Raw genomic sequence first — 22,059 nt, 5'->3', positions numbered from 1 at the left:
CAAAAGTTATTTTGACAGCAGAACTTTTTTTCCAATTGCAAACTCCCTCAGAACCCTGGGCAAGAGCAGAGCTGCTCTGGTGAAGGCAGAGATGGGGGGGCCTCCCACCCCACCCCACAGGCAGGCCCCGAGGCGCTGCCCCATAAAGCTGCCAGCTGGTTTGAAAACTTCTGCCCCAGGGTGAGTTTTAAGGTCAGGGTGAATTTTATTATTATTATTATTTTATTTATTTATTTATTTATTTATTTATTTTGGAGACAGAGTCTCCTCTGTTGCCCAGGCTGGAGTGCAATGGCACGATCTCTGCTCACAGCAACGTCTGCCTCCCTGCAACCTCCACCTCCCGAGTTCAAGCGATTCTCCTGCTTCGGCCTCCTGAGTAGCTGGGATTACAGGTGCGCCACCATGCCTGGCTGATTTTTGTATTTTTTAGAGCAACAGGGTTTTGTCATGTTGGCCAGGCTGGTCTTGAACTCCTGGCCTCAAGTGATCCACCCACCTCACCTTCCAAAGTGCTAGGATTACAAGTATGAGACACCGCACCCAGCCCAGGGTGAATTTTAAAGCCTGAAGCCCAAAGAGACCCCGGGTGAGACAGGAGATGAGAAGCCCCAGAGCTGACAGCTCTATGCCCACCTGAGGGCGCAGGCTTCCTCGTGACCTGTTTCCACAGCCTGGTCTTTAGTCACGTAGGCTCAGAAATATTCTTTCATCTGGTATCCCAGAAATAAGCAGGCTCCAAGGGAGTAGCCCTGCACCTGAAGTCACTCTAAACTGGATGCCCTTTTTTCACCAACAGAGAAGTCTGGAACAGTCCTTATTTACAGCTGTCTGACCTTTGTGTCTCAGGGCCTACTCAGTAGGGTGGGGTGAGAGGATTTGGGGCCTGGGGCCAGCAAAGTGTGGCAGCTGAGAGTGTCTGTGGTTGGCTGTTTGAAGCTTAGCTCTGCTGTGCACTGGTTGTGTGGCTTTGGGCAAGTGCTTAACATTTCTTTAGGTTGTAGTTTGTTCAACTGTAAAATTGAGGAATAACAGCCCTTTAGCACATAGGGTTGTTTTGAAGAACAACATGCAATGAAGAACTTAGAACAGGGCCTGGTGCATAGTGGGTGCTGTATGCGTGTGTCCTTTTTTTTTTCCTTTGAGACTGGGTCTCTCTCTGTCGCCCAGGCTGGAGCGCAGTAGTGCAATCACAGCTCACTGCAGCCTCAACCTCCTGGGCTCCAGCGATCCTCCCACTTCAGCCTCCCAAGTTGCTGGGGCTATAGGCATATGCCACAATGCCTAGGTAATTTTTGTGTTTTTTGTAGAGATGGGGTCTGGCCCTGTTGCCTAGGCTGGTCTTGAACTCCTGGGCTTAAGCAATCCTCCCACCTCAGCCTTCCAAAGTGGTGGGATTATACTATTTTTATTATTGTTATTATTCGTACCAGCATGGCCAACACATACATAGATTTGTGTGTTCATCCATTTTCCATTCAGCCAGTATTTGTTGAGTGCCTACTATATACCAAGCCCTGTGCTATACCCTGGGGATACCATGGTGAACAAGCCCGCTGTGCTCTTACTGAGTGGGGTAAAGGGTTTGGGCCTCAGCAGAAAGCACATGGGATGCCCTTGAAGAGTTTTATTTGTTTTGTTTTTGTTTTGAGATGGACTCTCGCTCTGCTGCCCAGGCAGGCTGGAGTGCCATGGGGTGATCTTGGCTTACTGCAACTTCTGCCTCCTGGGTTCAAATGATTCTCCTGCCTCAGCCTCCTGAGTAGCTGGGACTACAGGCACATGCCACCACACCTGGCTAATTTTTGTATTTTTAGTTGAGATGGGTTTCGCCATGTTGGCCAGGCTGGTCTCAAACTCCTGAACTCAGGTGATCCACCTGCCTCAGCCTCCCAGAGTGCTGGGATTACAGGCGTGAGCCACCATGCTGGGCCACCCTTGAAGGGTTTTAATCTGGCTCAAGTGAATTGGCCCCGGGGTTGGGGGAAACAGTGGTAACAGGAAGACCAGTGAGGAGATAAAGAATGAGCTGGTGGGCCTCAGGCGGGAGAACATCAGAGCTAGAGACTAGGGGAAGGGCTAAAGAGCACCAGGGCTTGGTGACTGCCTAGGGTGGGGGATGCAGGAGAGGACAGGAGGGAGAGCGTTCCTCCTGTGTCTGGCTTGGGCATCTGGGTGATGGCAATGACATTTACAGGGAGAACACTGGAGGAGGAGCTGGAGCATGAAGGATAGGCGGGGTTTGGCCTTGCCCTGCTGTGGGATAGCTGAGTGTGCCGAGCTGCACAGGAATAGTCACCACCATCATCACAACAGCAGCAGCTGTCATTTGTTGATTTCACACCATGTGCGAGGAACTTTTCAAGTGTTACTTAACATAATTCTCATAGCAGTCCTTCATGGCCTGAGGATCACTGCCCAGTGTGAGATCTGGAGTCCCCAATGCACAGGGCTGCAGCCAGGTGTGTCTGACTTAAGGCCCGTGCCCTTTCCAGCCCTCCAGCCGGGAACTTGGGAAGCTCGGAGTACACTGATGGAGTGGCACACTGTGCCAGGCCCTTGTCTGAGCTTTCTGACTTGTCTCCATCCTTGACTCCTCACGGCCACCTAATGAGGGAGGGACTGGTATTAGCCCCGTTTTCTCAAATGTACAGTGAGGCACCAAGGTTTCATGTCCAGGCCACATGGCTAGTGACTGGGAGAGCCAAGGTGGGCACCCCATCAGGGTGGCCCAGAGCTGGTGAGTGACTTCCAGATGGAAGACAGCCTGGGGCACCAGCATCCTGCCAGTCACCCCTGGGCCAGGCACAGGGCTCCTTGGCCAGTCTTGAATTAGGACCCATTTTTTCCACCCAGTGGCCATGGCTGACATTGGCCTTCTCCGTGCCATCACTGCCATGGTGTGAATTCAGGTCCCACCCCTCTCATCAGCCTCCTTACTGGCCTCCTGGCTTCGAGTCTCTCCACTCCCCAGCTTGTCCTCCAGTAGAACCTTTCTACAGTGTGAGTCTGATCTGTCACTTGTATGCTTTAACTGAAGCCCCTGAGGCCCTCAGGATAAAGCTTAGCCTTCAAGGCAAAGAAGATCTTAGGTCAGGGTCCCAGGAAGCTGACTCTGAGATGGAGATGTAGAGGCAGGAGGTGTGATGGCGTGCCCCTGGAAACCTGCCCTGTGCGGGAGGGAAGGAAGCAGGCTTGGGCAGAGGAGTTGAGCTGCGCTGCAGTCACAACTGGGCCTTAGCCATCCCACAGGCAGCTCTGGAGCTGAGTTGGCCGTCAAGGACCTCCCCCTGTGGTAAGGGTGCCAGGCCTTTAAGCACCCACTGATATGTCACTGGACGTGGGCTGCTCTTGGGGAGAGTCAGGACTTTGGGCGAGGAGACGCTCTTCCACTGACAGAGCTGAGAGCCATCAGCCACCTACACCCTGGCAGCTAAGGCAATGAGTGCCCCACTCCTGAAAAAGAGTCTGGATAGCCGCCATGGAGTCCACTATAGCAGTGCACTGGTTAGGAGCCAGAAGGAGCCAGCTTCAGGTCCCCAGTGCTCCCACATGATCCCTGGAAAGCCACTTATCTCTGAAGGTTAGTCACTCCTCTTGAAAAGGGGTTAGTGTTACCTCCCTCACAGAGGGTTTGTTTTTGTTTTTGTTTTTCTTTTTGAGGCAGAGTCTCACTCTGTCGCCCAGGCTGGAGTGCAGTGGCATGATCTCGGCTCACTGCAACCTCTGCCTCCAGGGTTCAAGTGATTTTCCCACCTCAGCCTCCTAAGTAGCTGGAATTATAGGCATGCACCCCAATGCCCAGCTGTTTTTGTATTTTTAGTGGAGACGGGGTTTTGCCCTGTTGGCCAGGCTGGTCTCGAACTCCTGACCTCAAGTGATCTGTCCGTCTTGGCCTCCTAAAGTGCTAGGATTACAGGCATGAGCCACTGCACCTAGCCAGTGAGTTCTGAGGCAATTAAATGAGAGCGCATTTGCACAGAGCCTGGCACATGCCTGGCTCACATGTGGTCACTACTGCTAGATACCTTTCTTGAGGCAGTCTGTATGTGAGTGTGGTTAGAAGCATGGGCTTTGGAGTCGGCTAACCCTGGGTTCAAATCTGGACTTACTCCTTACTGGCTTTGTGACCTGCAGGCAGGTGGCTGCCCCCTCTAAGCCTCAGTGTTCCCTCAAATGGGGAGTGGTGACCCCCTAACTTGGAGGGGTATCACAGGGGACGGATGAGATCAGCACAGGTCATAGATGCTGTCATGACCAAGACGATACCCACCCACCTCACCTGTGGCCTCCACACCCTGGGGATGGGAGCCTTGTCTGCTTAGTTATGTCCCCAGCTCAGGGCCTGACACACGGCAGGTTTCCAGTAAATTAATGTTGAATGGGCAATTGACTGATTCTATCAAGGAGTCTTTAGAAATGTTGTCCCCAGTTCTCTTCATCTGATAGAAGATGCACACACGCTGGGCATGGTGGCTCATGCCTGTAATCCCAGTACTTTGGGAGACTGAGGTGGGCGGATCACTTGAGGTCAGGAGTTCGAGGCCAGCCTGGCCAACATGGTGACACCCCATCTCTACTAAAAATACCAAAATCAGCCAGGCGTGGTGGCACGTGCCTGTAATCCCAGCTACTCAGGAGGCTGAGGCAGGAGAATTGCTTGAACCCGGGAGGCGGAGGTTGCAGTGAGCCGAGATCATGCTACTGCACTTCAGCCTGGGCGACAGAGCAAGACTCAGTCTCAAAAAAAGAAAAAAAAGAAAAAAGAATTAAAGAAAGAAGATTAGAAGATGCGCGCGCGCACACACACACACACACACACACCCAGCACACACACACACACACACATACACCCAGCAGTTTTTCTTCAGCTGAGCACATAGTGGTGGATTTCAACTTTCCTGCTTACATTTCTAACCCAACCCTGTCTCCTGGGGGTTTGCATCAAGTCTTTTAGATTGCATTTTAAAGTGACATGTAGTATTTGTCTTCGAATTCTAAAATGTTTACTCATTGTGAAAAACACACATCCAGGCATGGTGGCTCACACCTGTAGTTCTGGTGCTTTGGGAAGCTGAGGCAGGAGGGTCACTTGAGGCCAGGAATTTGAGACCAGCCTGGGCAACATGGTGAAACCCTGTCTCTACAGAAAATTTTAAAAATTAGCATAGTGGCACACACCTGTATTCCCAGCTACTTGGGAGGAGGCTTGAGATGAGAGGATTGCTTGAGCCCAGGAGTTCAAGGTTGCAGTGAGCTATGATTGTGCCACTGCATTCCAACCTGGGTAACAGAGTGAGACCCCATTTCTAAAACAAAACAAAACAACACGGAACAAAACAAAACATAGGTTGGTACAGAGAAGGAAGATACTGCAGAATACCTGTTTTTATGCTTATTTGTTATTTGGAAATTTTATATATGTTGTGTTTCAGGTTATAAAACACTATACTAAGTATAATCCCATTTTGCACAAAAATAGTGGGTATATGTGCATCAAAAAATTATAAACAGGTCAGATGCAGTGGCTCATGCCTGTAATCCCAGCACTTTGGGAGGCCGAAGTGGAAGGATCGCTTGAGCCCAGGAGTTAAAGACCAACCTTGGCAACATGATGAAACCGTATCTCTACAAAAATTGAAAAAAATTAGCCAAGTGTGGTGGCATGTGCCTGTAGTCCCAGCTACTCAGGAGGCTGGGAGGTGGGAGGATCACCTGAGTCTAGGAGGTTGAGGCTGCAGTGAGCCATGATTGCATCACTGCACCGCAGCCTGGGTGACAGAGTGAGACCCTGTTTTTAAAAAATAGGCTGAGCACGGTGGTTCACATCTGTAATCCCAGCACTTTGGGAGGCCAAGGCGAGCAGATCACCTGAGGTCAGGAGTTCAAGACCAGCCTGGCTAACATGGTGAAACCCCATCTCTACTAAAAGTACAAAAAAATTAGCCAGGTGTAGTGGTGTGCACCTGTAATCCCAGCTACTCAGGAGCTGAGGCAGGAGAATCGCTTGAACCTGGGAGGCGGAGATTACAGTGAGCCGAGATTGCGCCACTGCATTCCAGCCTGGGTGACAAGAGTGAGACTCTGTCTCAAAAATAAAAATAAATAAATAAATAAAGTCCATTTCATTAAAAAAATTTTACATTATACTGTGTTTCCGGTTATAAAACATATTTGTATTAAGTATAATCCTATTTTGCACAACAATAGCAAGTATATATGCATTAAAAAAGCATTTTTGCATACCATCAGAAATTTTCATAAGCAATTATTTGAGAAGGAACTCCTTTATTTTCTGTTTATATATGTAATACTAAATGATAAAATATCAAATGGTACAAATAGCAGAAACACTGGATATACATGATGATCTCACACCTCAGAGACCATATTCCTCCAACTCATTTTCTACAAATTCATTAATACAGATACATCTTTAAATTTCTTAATTTTTTTGAGACAGAGTCTGGCTCTGTTGCCCAGGCTGGAGTGCAGTGGCACGATCTTGGCTCACTGCAACCTCCACCTCCCAAGTTCAAGCAATTCTTCTGCCTCAGCCTCCCAAGTAGCTGGGATTACAGGTGCCCACCACCATGCCCGGCTAATTTTTTTGTATTGTTTAGTAGAGATGGGGATTTCACCATGTTGACCAGGCTGGTCTTGACTCCTGACCTCAGGTGATCTGCTTGCCTTGGCCTCCCAAGGTGCTGGGATTAAAGGTGTGAGCCACCATGCCCGGCCTAAATTTCTTAAATTTTTATTTTTGCAAAAATGATATCCTACTATACTTACTGCTGTGTAGTTTGCTTTTTTTACTTATAACTTGGCCATCTTCCCATGTTAGTACACATAGATCTGCCTCATCTTTAAAAACAGCTACGTTTAGGCCAGGCGCAGTGACTCACGCCTATAATCCCAGCACTTTGGGAGGCCGAGGCGGGCAGATCACCTGAGGTTGGGAATTTGAGACCAGCCTGACCAGCATGGAGAAACTCCATCTCTACTGAAAATACAAAAAAATTAGCTGGATGTGGTGGCACATGCCTGTAATCCCAGGTACTCAGGTGGCTGAGGCAGGAGAATTGCTTGAACCTGGGAGGCAGAGGTTGCGGTGAGCCGAGATGGTGCCATTGCACTCCAGCCTGGGCAACAAGAGCGAAACAAAAACAAAAACAAACCAGCTACATTTAGTCATTCACTTACTGAATAACTACTGAGCAACTATTCTGCGCCCACTCCATCCTGGCCACTAGGGGGCAGCAATGTAATGAGCAGATGTGCTCCTTGTCCCCCTCCTTCCCGCCTCCCGTCCCCACTGCTGATGTTCTAGTGGGGGAAACTGACAGCGTATGATATATTAATATCGTGTTGGGTGAAGCAAGGTAAGGAGATAAAAGTGTCTGGTGCGTGGATGCTGTTTTAGACAAGCTGGTTGGATAACGTTTGAGAAGAGACCTAAAAGGGATGGGGAATACAGTCCTGAGAAGAGCCACCAGGGAGGGTTTCATGAGGGCAGAAGTTTGACTATTTTCCTCACTTCTGCATCCCCAGCGCCTAGAACCATCTGATACCCAGCTGGTGCGCAGTAAATAATTGCCGAGTGAAAGGATGGATCTGGGGAAGAGTGTTTTCCAAGTAGAGAGCCCATATGTATAAAGACTTGAGGGGAAAAGTGTGGTTGAGGGGAAAAGTGAGGGGCAGAGAGATCTGAGAGCAGGTCCCACATCACAGGGCCTCACAGTCACTGCTAAGGAGTGTGACTGTTTTTTTTTTTTTTTTTTTTTTTTTTTTTAGTTTTTGAAACACGGTCTTGCTCTGTCACCCAGGCTGGAGTGCAGTGGTGCAATGCAGTGGTGCCATCTTGGCTCACTGCAACCTCAACCTCCCAGGCTCAAGCAATCCTCCCACCTCAGCTTTCCCAGTAGCTGGGATTACAGGCACGCTCCACCACACCTGGCTAATTTTTGTGTTTTTGTAGAGGCAGGGTTTTGCCATGTTGGCCAGGCTGGTCTTGAACTCCTCGGCTCAAGAAATCTACCTTCCTCGACCTCCCAAAGTGCTGAGATTATAGGTGTAAGCCACCATGCCTGGCCTTGGCTGTTATTTTTATTGTGCAGCAGAGCCACTGGAAAGTTTTAAGCAAGGAATGTACCATGATATTTTGTTTTATTTTGAGACAGAGTCTCACTGTGTAGCCCAGACTGGAGTGCAGTGGCATGACCATGGCTCACTGCAACCTCCACCTCCTGGGTTCAAACAATTCCTGTGCCTCAGCCACCCAAGTAGCTGGGATTGCAGGCGCACACCACCATGCCTGGCTAATTTTTATATTTTTAATAGAGACGGCATTTTGCCTTGTTTCCATACTGGTCTTGAACTCCTTGCCTCAAATGATCCATCTCCCTTGGCCCCCCCTCAAAGTGCTGGGATTACAAGCATTAGCCACTGTGCCCAGCCTGATCAATTTTTTTTCTCCTTTTTATCGAGGTGAAATTTATGTCACATAAAAATAACCACTTTAAGGAGTGCAATTCAGTGGCATTTAGTACATTCACAGTGTTGATAATCACTACTGCTATCTAGCTCCAAAACATTTTCATAACCTCCCAGAAAACTCATACCCATTAAGCAGTTGCTCCCCATTCTCTCCCCGCTACCCCAACCCCTGGCAACCACCCATCTTTCTGTCTCCATGGGTTTACCTATTGCAAATATTTCACATAAATGGAATCATCCAATATGCGGTCTTTGTGTATGGCTTCTTTCACTTGGCATGATGTTTCCAGCTTTTCAAAGTTCATCCACATCATGGCATATATCAGTACTGCATTCCCTTTTTTTTTTTTTTTTTTGAGACGGAGTCTCGCTTTCTTGCCCAGGCTGGAGTACAGTGGCATGATCTCGGTTCACTGCAGCCTCCACCTCCTGAGTTCAAGCAGTTCTCCTGCCTCAGCCTTCTGAGTAACTGGGACTACGGTCACATGCCACCACACCCGGCTAATTTTTGTGTTTTTAGTAGAGACAGGCTTTCACCATGTTGGCCAGGATGGTCTCAATCTCCTGACCGTGTGATCCACCCACCTCAGTCTCCCAGAGTGCTGGGATTACAGGCGTAAGCCACTGCGCCTGGCCTGCATTCCTTTTTATGGCTGAATAATATTCCATTGTATGCATAGACCAGCAGGATCTAATTTTTAAATCATTTAAAAATGATTGCACTGGCTGCTGTCTTGAGGAACACCTTAGTGGGACAAGAGTAGAAACTGAATGGTCCATTTAGGAGGCTGTTGGAGGATGTGGATGAGAGAAGTGTTGCCTTGGTTTGAGTGGCAGCTGTGTCAGGTGTGCAGCCAGCTTGGATGTGCATAAGAGGAAGAGAGGAATCAGGGTGACTATGGGGTTTGGCCAGGGCAGCTGGCGAATGGTGAGGCCGGTTTCCACTATAAGGAGGATGTGGGAGGAGCAGTTTGCTGGGGCTGGGAAACAAGAGTTTTCTCTGGGCACAGATCATTTGAGATGCCTGCTTAAAATTCAAGTGAGGATATAAGGATTCCATTGTGTGGCTCAGCATGAATTATTTACCATATCCCCTATTGATGGCTATTTGGATGGCTTCCAGCTTTGCTAGCATAGCCAGTGTCACGATAAACTTGGCCTGTGGATTTGTGGGAGTGTTCCTGAGGGATACATTCCAAGAAGTGAAAGTGCTGGGTCAAAGGGTATGAATTTTTTCTAAGTGTATACTGCCAAATGGCTGTTCAAAAAGGCTTCGCCAATTTATATTCCTACCAAAAGTGCATGAGAATGTGAAATTTCCCATACTCTTGCCAACAGTCACTGTTACCAGTCTTTAAAATAAAATCTTTGCCCATCTCAAAGGCCAAATATAATATCATTGTTTCAACCTAAACAGAATGTTACTTGGCCGCATACTGGTAATTCCATGTGGATGTACCATAATTCATTTAGCCATTTTTCATAACTAGTTGTTTCCAAGTGTTTTTATTGTTTGTGCTCTTATAAATAACCATTAACAAACATCTTTTTTTTATTTTTGAGATTGGCATCTCACTCAGTTGCCCAGGCTGGAATGCTGTGATGCCATCACAGCTCACTGCAGCCTCAACCTCCCCAGGCTCAGGTGCTCCTTCCACCTCAGCCTCCTGAGTAGCTGGGACTACAGGTGTGCACCACCATGCCTGGCTAATTGTTTTGTATTTTGTTGCCCAGGCTGATCTTGAGTTCCTGGGCTCAAGTGGTTCACCCATTTTGGCCTCCCAAAGTGTTAGGATTACAGGCATGGGTCGTTGCACCCGGCCAACAAGCATCTTTATGCACAAAAGCTTTGCCTGCATTGCAGCCTATTTTCTTAGGATTGGTTCTCTGAACAGAATAACTGGGTGGAAGAAGAAGACCCTTTTTGTGGCTTTTGTGATATTTTGTTGAATTATTTTCCAGAAAGACTACAACAGTTTCTATATAGGCTCCTTCTCAGCATTGAGTGTTTTTATCAGCTTTTAGCTATTTAGACAACTCCCTGTCATTTTCATGGATGGAACATCATTTTGATTTTTCCTGCTTTGACTGGTAGACCACACAGTGGGACTTATGTGGTCAAGTGATTGATGGAATCTGAGCCCAGGTTAACTCAGAAGGGGCCTGATGGGGCCATGGTCCCACCCTGTGTTTTCCCGGTTCCTGGTTGTATAACTGGAATAGACACACATGGTAGCTGGCAGAATCCCACATTGGCGCATTGACCCATGGAGTCAGGGCCATTATGGTAGAAAGAGCCACATGGAAGCTCCTAGAACTCCCTGTCTTTCCCAGAATAGTAATTCAAAAGCAATTCTCTATCCTCTGTGGAAATTGTGGAGATTAGTGTCACCATTAACAGCTTGGAAGAAGCAGGGGTAGTGATCCCATCTACATTCAGCTGGCCTGTTTGGCCTATACAGAAGGCAGATGGATTTTGGAAGAATGACTTTGGATTATTGTCAACGTGATCAGGGGTGACTCCAATTGCAGTTGCTGTCCCAAATGAAGTTTCTCTATTGGAGCAAGTCAGCACAGCCCTTGGCAGCTGGTGTGAGCTACTAACCTGGCAGATGCTTTTTTCTCCATACCAATTTCCAAGGGCTACCAGAAGGCAAGGTTCACATCTTCACAGTCTTTCTCAGTGTGACATCAACTTTCCCACTTTCTGTCCTGATTTAGGCTGCAAAGAACTTGAACTCTATAGTCCACATAGCCTCACACTGGTCCCCTACATTGACAACATTATGCTGATCAGATCTGATGAGCAGGAAGTAGTTGAGTAAGTGCGGTTGGCATTAAACCTGGCGGAGGGCAGTCTGGCAGGGTCCAGTCTGGCAAGGTCCAGTCTGGATACAAAACAGCACTGGTTGCCAGACGCGGTGGCTCATGCCTGTAATCCCAGCACTTTGGAAGGCTGAGGCAGGAGGATTGCTTGAGCTCAGGAGTTCAAGACCAGCCTCGGCAACATAACAGGACCTTGTCTCTACTAAACATTAAAAAAAAAAAAAAATTTAGCTGGGCATGGCGCATGCCTATAGTCACAGTTACTCGGAAGGGCGAGGTGGGAGGATCACTTGAGCCTGGGAGTTCGAGACTACAGTGAGCTATGATCACGCTGCTGGACTCCAGCCTGGGCGACAGGGCAAGACCCTGTCTCAAAAACAAAAACAAAACCCGGGCTGGGCGCGGTGGCTTGCGCCTGTAATACCAGCACTTTGGGAGGCTGAGGTGGGTGGACCACCTGGCCAACACAGTGAAACCCCGTCTCTACTAAAAATACAAAAATTAGCCAGACGCAGCGGCACGCACCTGTAATCCCAGCTACTCAGGAAGCTGAGGCACAAGAATCGCTTGAACCCAGGAGGCAGAGGTTGCAGTGAGCCAAGATCGTGCCACTGCACTCCAGCCTGGGCGACAGTGAGACTCTGTCTCAAACAAAAACAAAAACAAAACAAAACCCAGCTCCATTTACTTGAATAGAATCATATCAGTTATTTGAACAGAGTATTTAGTATAAAGAATTGTTAACTAAATGTAAAGTTGTTAACCAGCTAACTTAAGGGGTAAAAAGAAAACTAAGAGGTCATGGCAGTAGCAACGGCAGAAAGCAGCTACCACCCTTAGTCCTTAAGGAACAAGGAGAAGAGTTTGAAAGATGAAAACTTAGAAGCTTAGAGGAGGGGCCCCACAGAGCTGAGACTTAGACTGCTGAGGAGGGGGTGCTGTTTGGTTGATGCTGTGACATTTGGTGGACTTTTTGGATTTTGGTGGCAACTCATACCACATTGGGATGTGCTACTTCAATCCATTTACTTTCGATACAGCCTGTAAGGCTTTTCATTTGGAGTGAGGTCCAGAGCATCAAAGACTCTGCAGCCAGTCCAGGCTCCGTGCGAGCTGATCTGCCACCTGGGCCAGATGTAACCAGCAGATCGGGAGATTCATTCGCAAAGTATTGATGGCAAATAGGAATGCTGTGTGGAGCCTTGAGCAAGCACCAGTGGCTAGCTCATGGTGTAGACCTCTAGGGTTTTTTTTGTTTGTTTTGAGACGAAGTCTCACTCTTGTCCCCCAGGCTGGAGTGCAGTAGCGCGATCTCGGCTCACTGCAACCTCAGCCTCCCAAGTAGCTGGGATTACACAGGTGCCTGCCACCAGGCCTGGCGAATTTGTGTATTTTTAGTAGAGACTGGGTTTCACCATGTTGGCTAGGCTGGTCTCAAACACCTATGCTCAGTTAATTCTTAAAAGTTTTTGTAGCAGCCAGGCTCGGTGGCTCACGCCTGTAATCCCAGCACCGTGGGAGGCTGAGGAGGGCGGATCACAAGGTCAGGAGATCGAGACCATCCTGGCCAACATGGTGAAACGCCGTCTCTACTAAAAATACAAAAATTAGCTGGGCATGGTGGCACACGCCTGTAGTCCCAGCTACTTGGAAGGCTGAGGCAGAATTGCTTGAACCCAGGAGGCGGAGGTTGCAGTGAGCTGAGATTGCGCCACTGCACTCTAGCCCGGCTACAGAGCAAGACTCTGTCTCAAAAAAAAAAAAAATTTTTTTTTTGTAGAGTTGGGGTCTCACTGTGTTGCCCAGGCTAGTCTCGAATTCCTGGGCTTAAGCAATCCTCCTTCTTTGGCTTCTCAAAGTGCTGAGATTATAGGCATGGGCCACTGCACTGACCTAGCCAGCTTTTTCTGGCCAGAGTGTAAGTATTTTCAGCTTTAAGGCCTTACTGTCACAACTCCTTAGGTCTTCTGTTGTATGGAAAGTAGTCATGGACAATACAGTGGGCGTGGCTGTGTTCCAATAAAACTTTGTGTACAAAGGCAGGCAGATGGGCTGGACTTGGCCCAAGGGCCATAGCTTTCCCACCTCTCACTCTCAGGTGTCATGGAGGTATCATGGCAGGAAGTGGCCACATCCCTAGTTCTGAAGGAAGAAAGGGAAGAGCTGAAACTCTTGGAAACTTAGAGGAAGGGCTCTGTGGAGCTGAAAGTCAGACCCTGGGGAGAGGTGCTTGCAGCTGGCGCTGGGTTCTGGAGAGAGGTTGGATGAGATGGGTTTGTAGATGTTGGGAAGCTGCACACCGGATTCATCTACTGCCAGGAGAAGAAACGATGCTGCCAGCGGGTGCGGAATGTGGCTGGGCTGGGAGAGGAGACAGGAAGGAGCAATCCCTCCTCCCTCCTCAGTCTGGCAGCCTCCCTCTAGCACCCCCTATTGGCAGAGCCTGGCAGGGCGCAGCAGACAAAGCAGGAATATGGTTTGCACAGAACAGGGTATACAGGATGGGTTGGGAGCTGAGGGACTATCACAAGTGCTTTGATTGGCTTTGGGCATTTAGATGACACTCCCCCCCATCATTACAGGTGACTTGTCATTCAAATTCTTCCTGATTTCATTTCAGATATTAAATAACTGTGAGGGGGCCCATCAGGGTAGGGGCTAGAGGGTATATGTCAGGGTGGGGAAGTCATCTCTAAGAAATAGGTCTTTTACCATACATGGTGGCTCACGCCTGTAATCCTAGCACTTTGGGAAGCCGAGGTGGGAGGATTGCTTGAGCCAAGGAGTTCAAGACCAGCCTGGGCAACATAGTGAGACACCCATCTCTACAAAAAATGAAAAAATTAGCCAGGCGAGGTGGCACACACCTGTAGTCCCAGCTACTCAGGAGGTTGAGGTATAGGAGAATCGCTTGAGCCCAAGAGTTTGAGGCTGCAGTGAGCCATTTTCACACCACTGCACTCCAGCCTGGGTGACAGAGCAAAACCCTGTCTCAAAAACAAAAACAAATAAATAAGCCATTCTTCTAGAAATGAAAAGTGAGTAGGAGGAGGGAAGGGGCTCCAAGGGCTCTGGGAGGAGCCTAGGAGGAACTTGCAGCATTTAGGATCCTTCCATCCCACCTTCAGATGAGACCCAAATCTCACTGTCTCTCTCTACCACCAGTGCTGCCACTCAGTCCTGCCCCCAGCACCGTGATGGGCATCTGCAGTTGGCTCCCTGGTTCCCACATCCACTCTTGCACCTGTGGTCTGATAATGTCACCCTCTGTTCACACCTTCCTATATGACATCCTCATGCAATGTCCTCCATCGCCCAAGGTGCAGAATCCAGTTACCTTACTGTGGCCCGCAAGGCCCTGCCCGGCTCTGGGCCCCACTCTGCTGCCTTCCCTGCCCCTCCTATTCTGCTCCAGCTTTGCTGGATGCTGCAAGTCTCTTCCCACCTCAGGGACTGAACCCGCTGATCCCTCAGCCTGGAACCTTCCCCCAGGTCTTCCCCTGCCTTTTCTGTACTTCCTTCATGTTGCTATTCAAAGAAAACCCCCCTTGCAACAGTAGGGAGCAGATCCAAAACAGCATCTCCCTCCAGTCTCTCTCTTGCTGCCTTCTTGATTTTTCATCACAGCACTTGTCACTACCTGACATTGTACGTTTCTATTCACCACCGTATCCCCAAAGCTAGAATTGTGCTGGGCTAGTGGAGGGTGCTATGCAAATATTTGTCAGGCAGGTAAATAAACAAAAGAATAAACAAATGGAAAGGGCAGTGTGGCTGCAATGTGGGACACAGGGCAAGATGGTAGGGGGTGAGGCTGTGGGGGTTGGATGGTGTGGGACGTTTTGGGGCCAGGTGTAAGACAGGGTCTCATAAGGGGAACAGGTGTGGCACATAGTCTTATTGGGGTGATAGGTGTGGTCAGGGCCTCATCGGGCCGGGTGAGGCGTTTGGATGACAGTTTAAGAACAAGGTGGCCGGGTGCAGTGGCTCATGCCTGTAATCCCAGCACTTTGGGAGGCTGAGGCAGGTGGATCACTTGAGGTCAGGAGTTCAAGACCAGCCTGGGCAACATGGCGAAACCCCGTTTCTACTAAAATACAAAAATTAGCCAGGCATGGTGGCATTCATCTGTAATCCCAGCTACTCAGGAGGCTGAGGCAGGATAATTGCTTGAGCCCGGGAGGTGGAGGTTGCACTGAGCCATGATTGTACCACTGTACTCCAGCCTGGGTGACAAGTAAGACTCCGTCTCCAAAAATATGATAATAACAATAATAATAATAATAATAATAATAATAATAATAATAATAAATAGGGCCGGGTGCAGTGGGTCATGCCTGTAATCCCAGCACTTTGGGAGGCTGAAGCAGGCGGATTACCTGAAGTCAGGAGTTCGAGACCAACCTGGCCAACGTGGTGAAACCCCATCTCTACTAAAAATAAAATATTAGCCGGGTGTGGTGGCATCTGCCTGTAGTCCCAGCTACTCGGGAGACTGAGGCAGGAGAATCGCTGAAACCCGGGAGGCAGAGGTTGGGCTACAGAGCAAGACTTGGTCTCAAAAAAAAATAATAATAATAATAAAAAGAACAAGGCGCCATGTCTCATGCCTGTAATCCAAGCACTTTGGGAGGCCGAGGCAGGAGGATCACTTGAGCCCAGCAGTTCGAGACCAGCCTGGGGAACATAGCCAGACCCTGGTCTTTCTAAGAAATAAACAAAATTAGTCAGGCATAGTGCTTCGCACCCGTGGTCCCAGCTACTCAGGAGGCTGAGGTGGGAGGATCACTTGAGGAGTTCAAGGCTGCAGTGACTTATGATTGCACCACTACGTTCCAGCCTAGTTAACAAAGCAAGACACTGTCTCTAAAAATAAAAATACAAACAAGCAGAGTCATTGCAGAATTTATTTATTTTTAGTTTTAGTAGAGATGGGGTCTTGCTACATTACCCTGGCTGATCTTGAACTATTGGCTCAAGCAATCCTCCTGACGGCCTGCCAAAGTGCTGGGTTAACAGGCATGAGCCACTGTGCCCAGCCCATTGCAGAATCTAAGCAGGGGAATACTGTGACCAGACTGTCATATGTTGGTATCTCTGGGGCTGCAGGCTGTGTGTCCTGGGAGGCAGAGACCAGCTATTCAGTCAGAGATGGTGGCCTGGGCGGGTGTGGGCAGTGGAGGCAGAGGGCAGTGACTCCATTCCAGAGGTGTTTAGGGGTCAAAATCAGGGGGCTTGAGGATGGATGCAGTGAGGAGTGAGGGAGAGGCTGTGTACAGGACAACCCCCATGCTTCTGCCTGGGATGGTGCTGGATGGAAGATTGGATGTGGAGCAGTGTCAGGGAGAGGTGGAGGCTGCTGCCGCCGCCATATTGGCCAGAGGTTCAAGGACTCACTGACACCTCCCATCAGTCAGCCCTCATTTCTTGAACTCCCTGGGATCCAGGGAGGAGTCACTCACCTGGGCCTGACCTCAGACACTCCCAGCCATGGAGGGACCAGGGTAGCAGGCAGATAAAGCCCCTAGGAGGGGAGTGGTTCCGAATCCAGGGGTCAACTGTGGCAAGAGGCTTAGTCTCTGTGCCTCAGTTTCCTCATGCGTAGAATGGTAGAAATGGAGGTCCCTCTGCATTGGGTTGCTCTGGGGACCAAACAGGCTACTCTGGGGAAAACCCTGGGACAGTGGCTGCATGGGGTAAGTGCTGTGTGCATGCAAGCATCTGACTGCATGAGGTTTCATTGTGGCACCAGGGAAGAAGAGGTCTCTGCATCTGGGAGGGCCCCAGAGGAAGCAGCAACATTCCTGGGTTTCAGCGGAGGAGGATGGGGCATGAGACATAGCAGATCCTGCTCTAAGCTGGCCCCTGAGCAGTGCCAGAAACACATGACATGTCCAGCTGGCCTTGCTTCTGAAATGCCTGTGGTTTAGCAGCAGAGGCAGAGAAGAGATAGATATTTTCCAAATTGAGCGAGTTGTTGAGATCAAGTGGTGTCCAGGGAGTGGGGGTCCATGAATGGCTTCCCAGAGGAGTGAAGGTGTGAGGAGCCCTGGAGGGATGGATGGGATCCAGCTCTACATAGTGGACAGGCGCCTCAGGCGTAGCCAGAAAGAAGCTGGCATGAGAGAGAGGGGTGGCGAGTGGCCCAGGAATGTGGTGGGGGAGCCGTCGACTGCCTGGAATGCCAGTCAGAGAGGCTGTACTCAGTCAAACCCGAGCAGGATCTGTTGGGAACCTGCTCTCTGTGGGCTCTGGGCTGCCTCACTGAGCCAGACAGGCAAGGAACCTGTATGGAGTGAAGACAGCCTATTACCAGGCACCTGAGCAAGGCCATCTCCAGTCGTACTAAGAACAGGGTGATGGGGCCAGGCGCAGTGGCTCACGCCTGTAATCCCAACACTCTGGGAGGCTGAGGTGGGCAGGTCACCTGAGGTCAGGAGTTTGAGACCAGTCTAACCAATATGGTGAAACCCCGTCTCTACAAAAAATACAAAAATTAGCCGGGCATGGTGGCACGCCCCTGTAATCCCAGCTACTCGGGAGGCTGAGGCAGGAGAATTGCTTAAACCCAGGAGGCAGAAGTTGCAGTGACCTGAGATTGCACCATTGCACTCCAGCCTGGGTGACAGAGTGAGACTCCATCTCGAAAAAAAAAAAAAAAAAATGGGCCATGGGGAATGTGAGAGAGGACCCTAGGGTGGGAGTGAGGTGGGGTCTAGAGGCTGCTTTGGGGAGGGCTGAAGGGGTGGGTGTGATGGGAGCCTGGAATGGGGAAGAAGAGCTTGGGGGAGAGCATGTGCAAAGGCCCTGAGGTGGGCATGAGCCTGCTGCATTGAGGAAAGAACAGGTCATCATGGCTGGAGCAGAGCTGGCAAGACAGAAGATATGAAGGGAGGCTGGAAGGGCAGGTGAGCCCTAGGTCGCCAGGGCCTTTTGGCCATCAGAAGGTTTTGTCTTAGGTGCTGGGGGAAGCCATGGCAGATTTTAAACAGGAGACTGTCCTCTTGGCTTATATGTGAGGAATGGACTGGGAGGTTATGAGTGGCGGCAGGGGGCGCCGATGAGGCGGCCAGTGCTGTAGTCAGGAGTGAGATACCAGTTGCCCAGGCCCGGGTGGTGGAGTTGTAGAGAAATGGACAGATCTGAGGAGTGTTTTGGGAGCAGAGCCGCTGTCCTTGCCCGGCCCAGCAAGAGGCAGGTGTCTGGCCCCAGGCATGGCCCCAGGAATGAGTGAGGAGAAGGCCAGTGTGGGAACACTAAGCCTAAGGATGGCCTAAGGATGGGGGCCCTTAGGCTTTCAGGAGGAAGTGGGGTCTTGAGCGCCTGGCCCCAGGACCGGAGCCCACCTGAAAGGCCATTGCTTCCTCCTCTCTGAAATGAGGATGTGGCCACCATGCAGGGCCTTGCTAGGACAGACCCCCAGTGGGTGCTTAAAATAATTGGAGTCCTGTATTAGCTGTGATGATTCCCACGACAATTCACGTATTAGTCATAAAAGTGGCAAGTGTACAACAAAGGGGATAGAAGCTCCCTATGCTCAACACCCAGGAATTCCCAGAGAGATTCTCCGAATCCACATTCTGGGCCCCTGCCACACTGCCGCCTCTGGATGATGCTTCAGGGCTGTGCTGTCTCACTCTGCTCCTCGGTTTTATCGAGGCTGGTGACATCTCTCCCGTACCTGGCTTTAGCTGTTTAGCCTGTGCCATCTCCCTCTCTGCTTGGGGTCATCTTTGGGGTCTGTGTCCTTTCTCCCCGACCCTGGATTTCACGGTGGGCCTGTCTGCTCTCTCTTTGACCGTGGATTTTGTTTTCAGCCTGTGCCACCTTTCTCTACCTCGTGGTTATCATTCGTGCCTGTGCCATCTCTAACCAACCTTGGGTTTGTATCTGGGTCCTGTGCCATCTATTTCTGACTCCAGCTGAAGTTTTGGGCCTGGGCCATCCCTCCTTCATCCAGGGTTGTGCTTTGGTACCGGTGTCGTCTCCTCACCAGGATGCTGTTTGGGGCTTGTGCCCTATCTCCCTGACTATACACTGGGCTGGGGCCTGGGTTATGTCTCCACTAGCTGTGGGCACATGCTGACCTGCACCCTTCCTCCGCACCTGGGGTCATTTCTGGGCCCTGCATCCTCTCTCCCTGCTCTGTGTTCTGTCCGGGCCTGTATTATCTTGAGTGCTGTCAGTCTCAGCCCCTTCAGGACCTTGGCTCTTTTATGGCCCTAGGGAGAAGTTGCTGCTTGAATTGGAGTTTGGGGAACCCCTCCATCCCCAGCCCTTGATGCTGGGGCGCAGTTGAGGCCTAGGGGACGGAGTCAGTGTGCCTGGAGACGTGAGATGATGAGGATGGACATGCGATGAGGGTCCGATTTCAGGCCCAAGGTGGGCTCCTGGAGTCAGTCCATGCTCCTGGCCCCTCCCCCTCCCTACCTCTCTCTCTCTCTCGCCTCCCTCAGTTGCTCACTCTCCGTGCATTTCTCTCTGACTATCCACTTCTGTCTTCCCCTCTGTCCCCCTCTGCCCCCGCCCCGCTTCCCCTCCAGCAGAAGGCAGACCTGGCTGTGGCCGCCTTCACCATCACAGCTGAGCGGGAGAAGGTCATCGACTTTTCCAAGCCCTTTATGACCCTGGGGATCAGCATCCTCTACCGAGTGCACATGGTATGGTTCCCCTGGAGACCATGGGCTGCTTGCCTGGCATGGAGGCTCAGGGGCTGCGAGTGGGAGCCAGAATCCCCCAGGACCTCAGATGGGCCAGTCAGGCTCCCAGGTCCCTGGTAGGGCAGGGGCTGGGTGTGAGGCTCAGGCCAGGGGTGGCTCCGGGTCTCACTCCCTCTCCCCACAGGGCCGCAAGCCTGGCTACTTCTCCTTCCTGGACCCCTTCTCCCCTGCTGTGTGGCTCTTCATGCTTCTTGCCTACCTGGCTGTCAGCTGCGTCCTGTTTCTGGCTGCCAGGTGAGTCCACTGCCTACTGGGAAGGAAGGGGCTGGAGGAGGCACAAGCCGAGGCCTCTGGGACCGACCTGCCTCTTCTCTCTCGGAACTGTCCTTGGCCTCCCCTTTGGGGCCTCGGATTCCCTGCGCCCTCCTTTCTCAATTTTGTATCCTGTGTCTGAGTCTCTTCTTCCCCTTGTGGCTTTGACTGTGCTCTGTGGTTCTCTGTTCGGGTCTCTCCCCTTCCCGCCTCTCCCTTTTTTGCCTCCTCCCTTCTCTATTTCTCTCTGTGCATCTCTGTGTCTCTCTCTGCTTCTTCTGTCTCCATCTCTGTGCATCTCTGCCTTTTCTCTGTGTGCTTCTGTCCATCTTGCTCCTTTTTCCATCTCTCCCCCTTTCTTCTGATCACCGTGACTTCACCTTTTTCCTTTGCTTCTTTCCTTTTCCTCCCCACCTGGGCTCTGGGCCCCATCCACACGCTGCACGTCTCTCCACAGGCTGAGCCCCTACGAGTGGTATAACCCGCACCCGTGCCTGCGGGCACGCCCCCACATCCTGGAGAACCAGTATACGCTGGGCAACAGCCTGTGGTTTCCCGTGGGGGGCTTCATGCAGCAGGGCTCGGAGATCATGCCCCGGGCGCTGTCCACGCGCTGTGTCAGCGGAGTCTGGTGAGAAGCTTTCTATCTGCCTCTGCCTGGGGCGGGGGAGGGACCCATCTGAGGCCTGGATGGGGTTGGGGCTGTGGCATCTCCTGGCAGATTTGATTCCCCGTTTTCCCTTGCAGAGCTGTGTGACGAGGAATGGGGTGGGGAGAGCTGAGCTCCAGCTCTGCCGCTCACTGGCTGTGTGAGCTTGGCCAGGCCGCACCCCTCCCTTTGCCTCAGTGACCTTCCCTGAAAGATGGGGAGAAAGATGCCCATGTCTCAGGGTTGTGAGGATTCAGTGAGGCTGCTATGGAAGAGCGCTCTGTGAGCCTGACAGCCTTATGTGGGCAGGAGGGGTACAATCGTAACAGGATCAGTGTCGCTGTTTTGGACATTGCCCTGGTCATCACAGGGACGTAGAATCTCCATGCCAGGACAGCCTTCACTGCCTAGATGTTTTCTCAAAGTCCCACAGGGACCCAGTATCTCAGACAGAACTGCTTTGCCCCTGTCCCAAGCCCCAAGAAACTACGTCAGACGGCAGACACCCACAGCTTGTGGTGTCTGGCCCACAGGTTTGTTATTGTTGTTGCTGTTGTTGTTATTTTGAGAGAGTCTCCCTCTGTCATCCAGGCTGGAGTGCAGTGGCACGATCTCAGCTCATTGCAGCTTCCACTTCCCAGGCTCAAGCGATTCTCCTGCCTTTTTTTTTTTTTTTTTTTTTTTTTTTTTTTTTGAGACAGAGTCTCTCTCTGTTGCCAGGTTGGAGTGCAGTGGCACGATCTTGGCTCGCTGCAACCTCTGCCTCCCGGGTTCAAGCGATTCCCCTGCCTCAGCCTTCTGAGTAGCTGGGACTACAGGCACGCACTACCACACCCAGCTAGCTTTTTGTATTTTAGTAGAGACAGGATTTCACCATGTTGGCCAGGATGGTCTCAAACTCCTGACCTCGCGATCCACCTGCCTCGGCCTCCCAAAGTGCTGGAATTACAGGCATGAGCCACCGCGCCTGGCACACCTGGCTAACTTTTGTATTTTTAGTAGAGACAGGGTTTCACCATGTTGGCCAGGCTGGTCTTGAACTCCTGACATCAAGTGATCTGCCCGCCTCGGCCTCCCAAAGTGCTGGGATCACAGATGTGAGCTACCGTGCCCAGC

At 50.7% G+C, this 22,059-nt stretch overlaps 2 protein-coding genes across 7 annotated transcripts in view; one reads left to right on the top strand and one right to left on the bottom strand.

Annotated features, from left to right (window-relative positions):
* LOC103888610 (CEA cell adhesion molecule 6) overlaps positions 1–22,059 on the bottom strand; it is a 913,736-nt gene that overhangs the window by 623,218 nt on the left and 268,459 nt on the right. The gene's annotated exons all lie outside the window — the stretch shown is intronic.
* GRIK5 (glutamate ionotropic receptor kainate type subunit 5) overlaps positions 1–22,059 on the top strand; it is a 76,780-nt gene that overhangs the window by 31,186 nt on the left and 23,535 nt on the right. For 2 of the 6 annotated variants that reach the window (XR_010138625.1, XM_054540509.2), the window contains 4 exons: positions 19,866–19,982; positions 20,167–20,276; positions 20,752–20,925; positions 21,369–21,476. Coding sequence is in view for 5 of the 6 variants with exons in the window: in XM_054540509.2 (XP_054396484.2) it covers positions 19,866–19,982; positions 20,167–20,276; positions 20,752–20,925; positions 21,369–21,476 (509 nt within the window). In the remaining variant the exon portion in view is untranslated. The remainder of the gene's footprint in view (positions 1–19,865; positions 19,983–20,166; positions 20,277–20,751; positions 20,926–21,368; positions 21,477–22,059) is intronic. The other 4 variants (XM_063720113.1, XM_063720116.1, XM_063720114.1 and 1 more) reach the window with 4 other exon arrangements.

The sequence above is a fragment of the Pongo abelii genome, chromosome 20 (assembly GCF_028885655.2).
Source record: "Pongo abelii isolate AG06213 chromosome 20, NHGRI_mPonAbe1-v2.0_pri, whole genome shotgun sequence".
Classification (NCBI taxonomy): domain Eukaryota; kingdom Metazoa; phylum Chordata; class Mammalia; order Primates; family Hominidae; genus Pongo; species Pongo abelii.
This window is presented reverse-complemented; position numbering and strand designations above follow the sequence as displayed.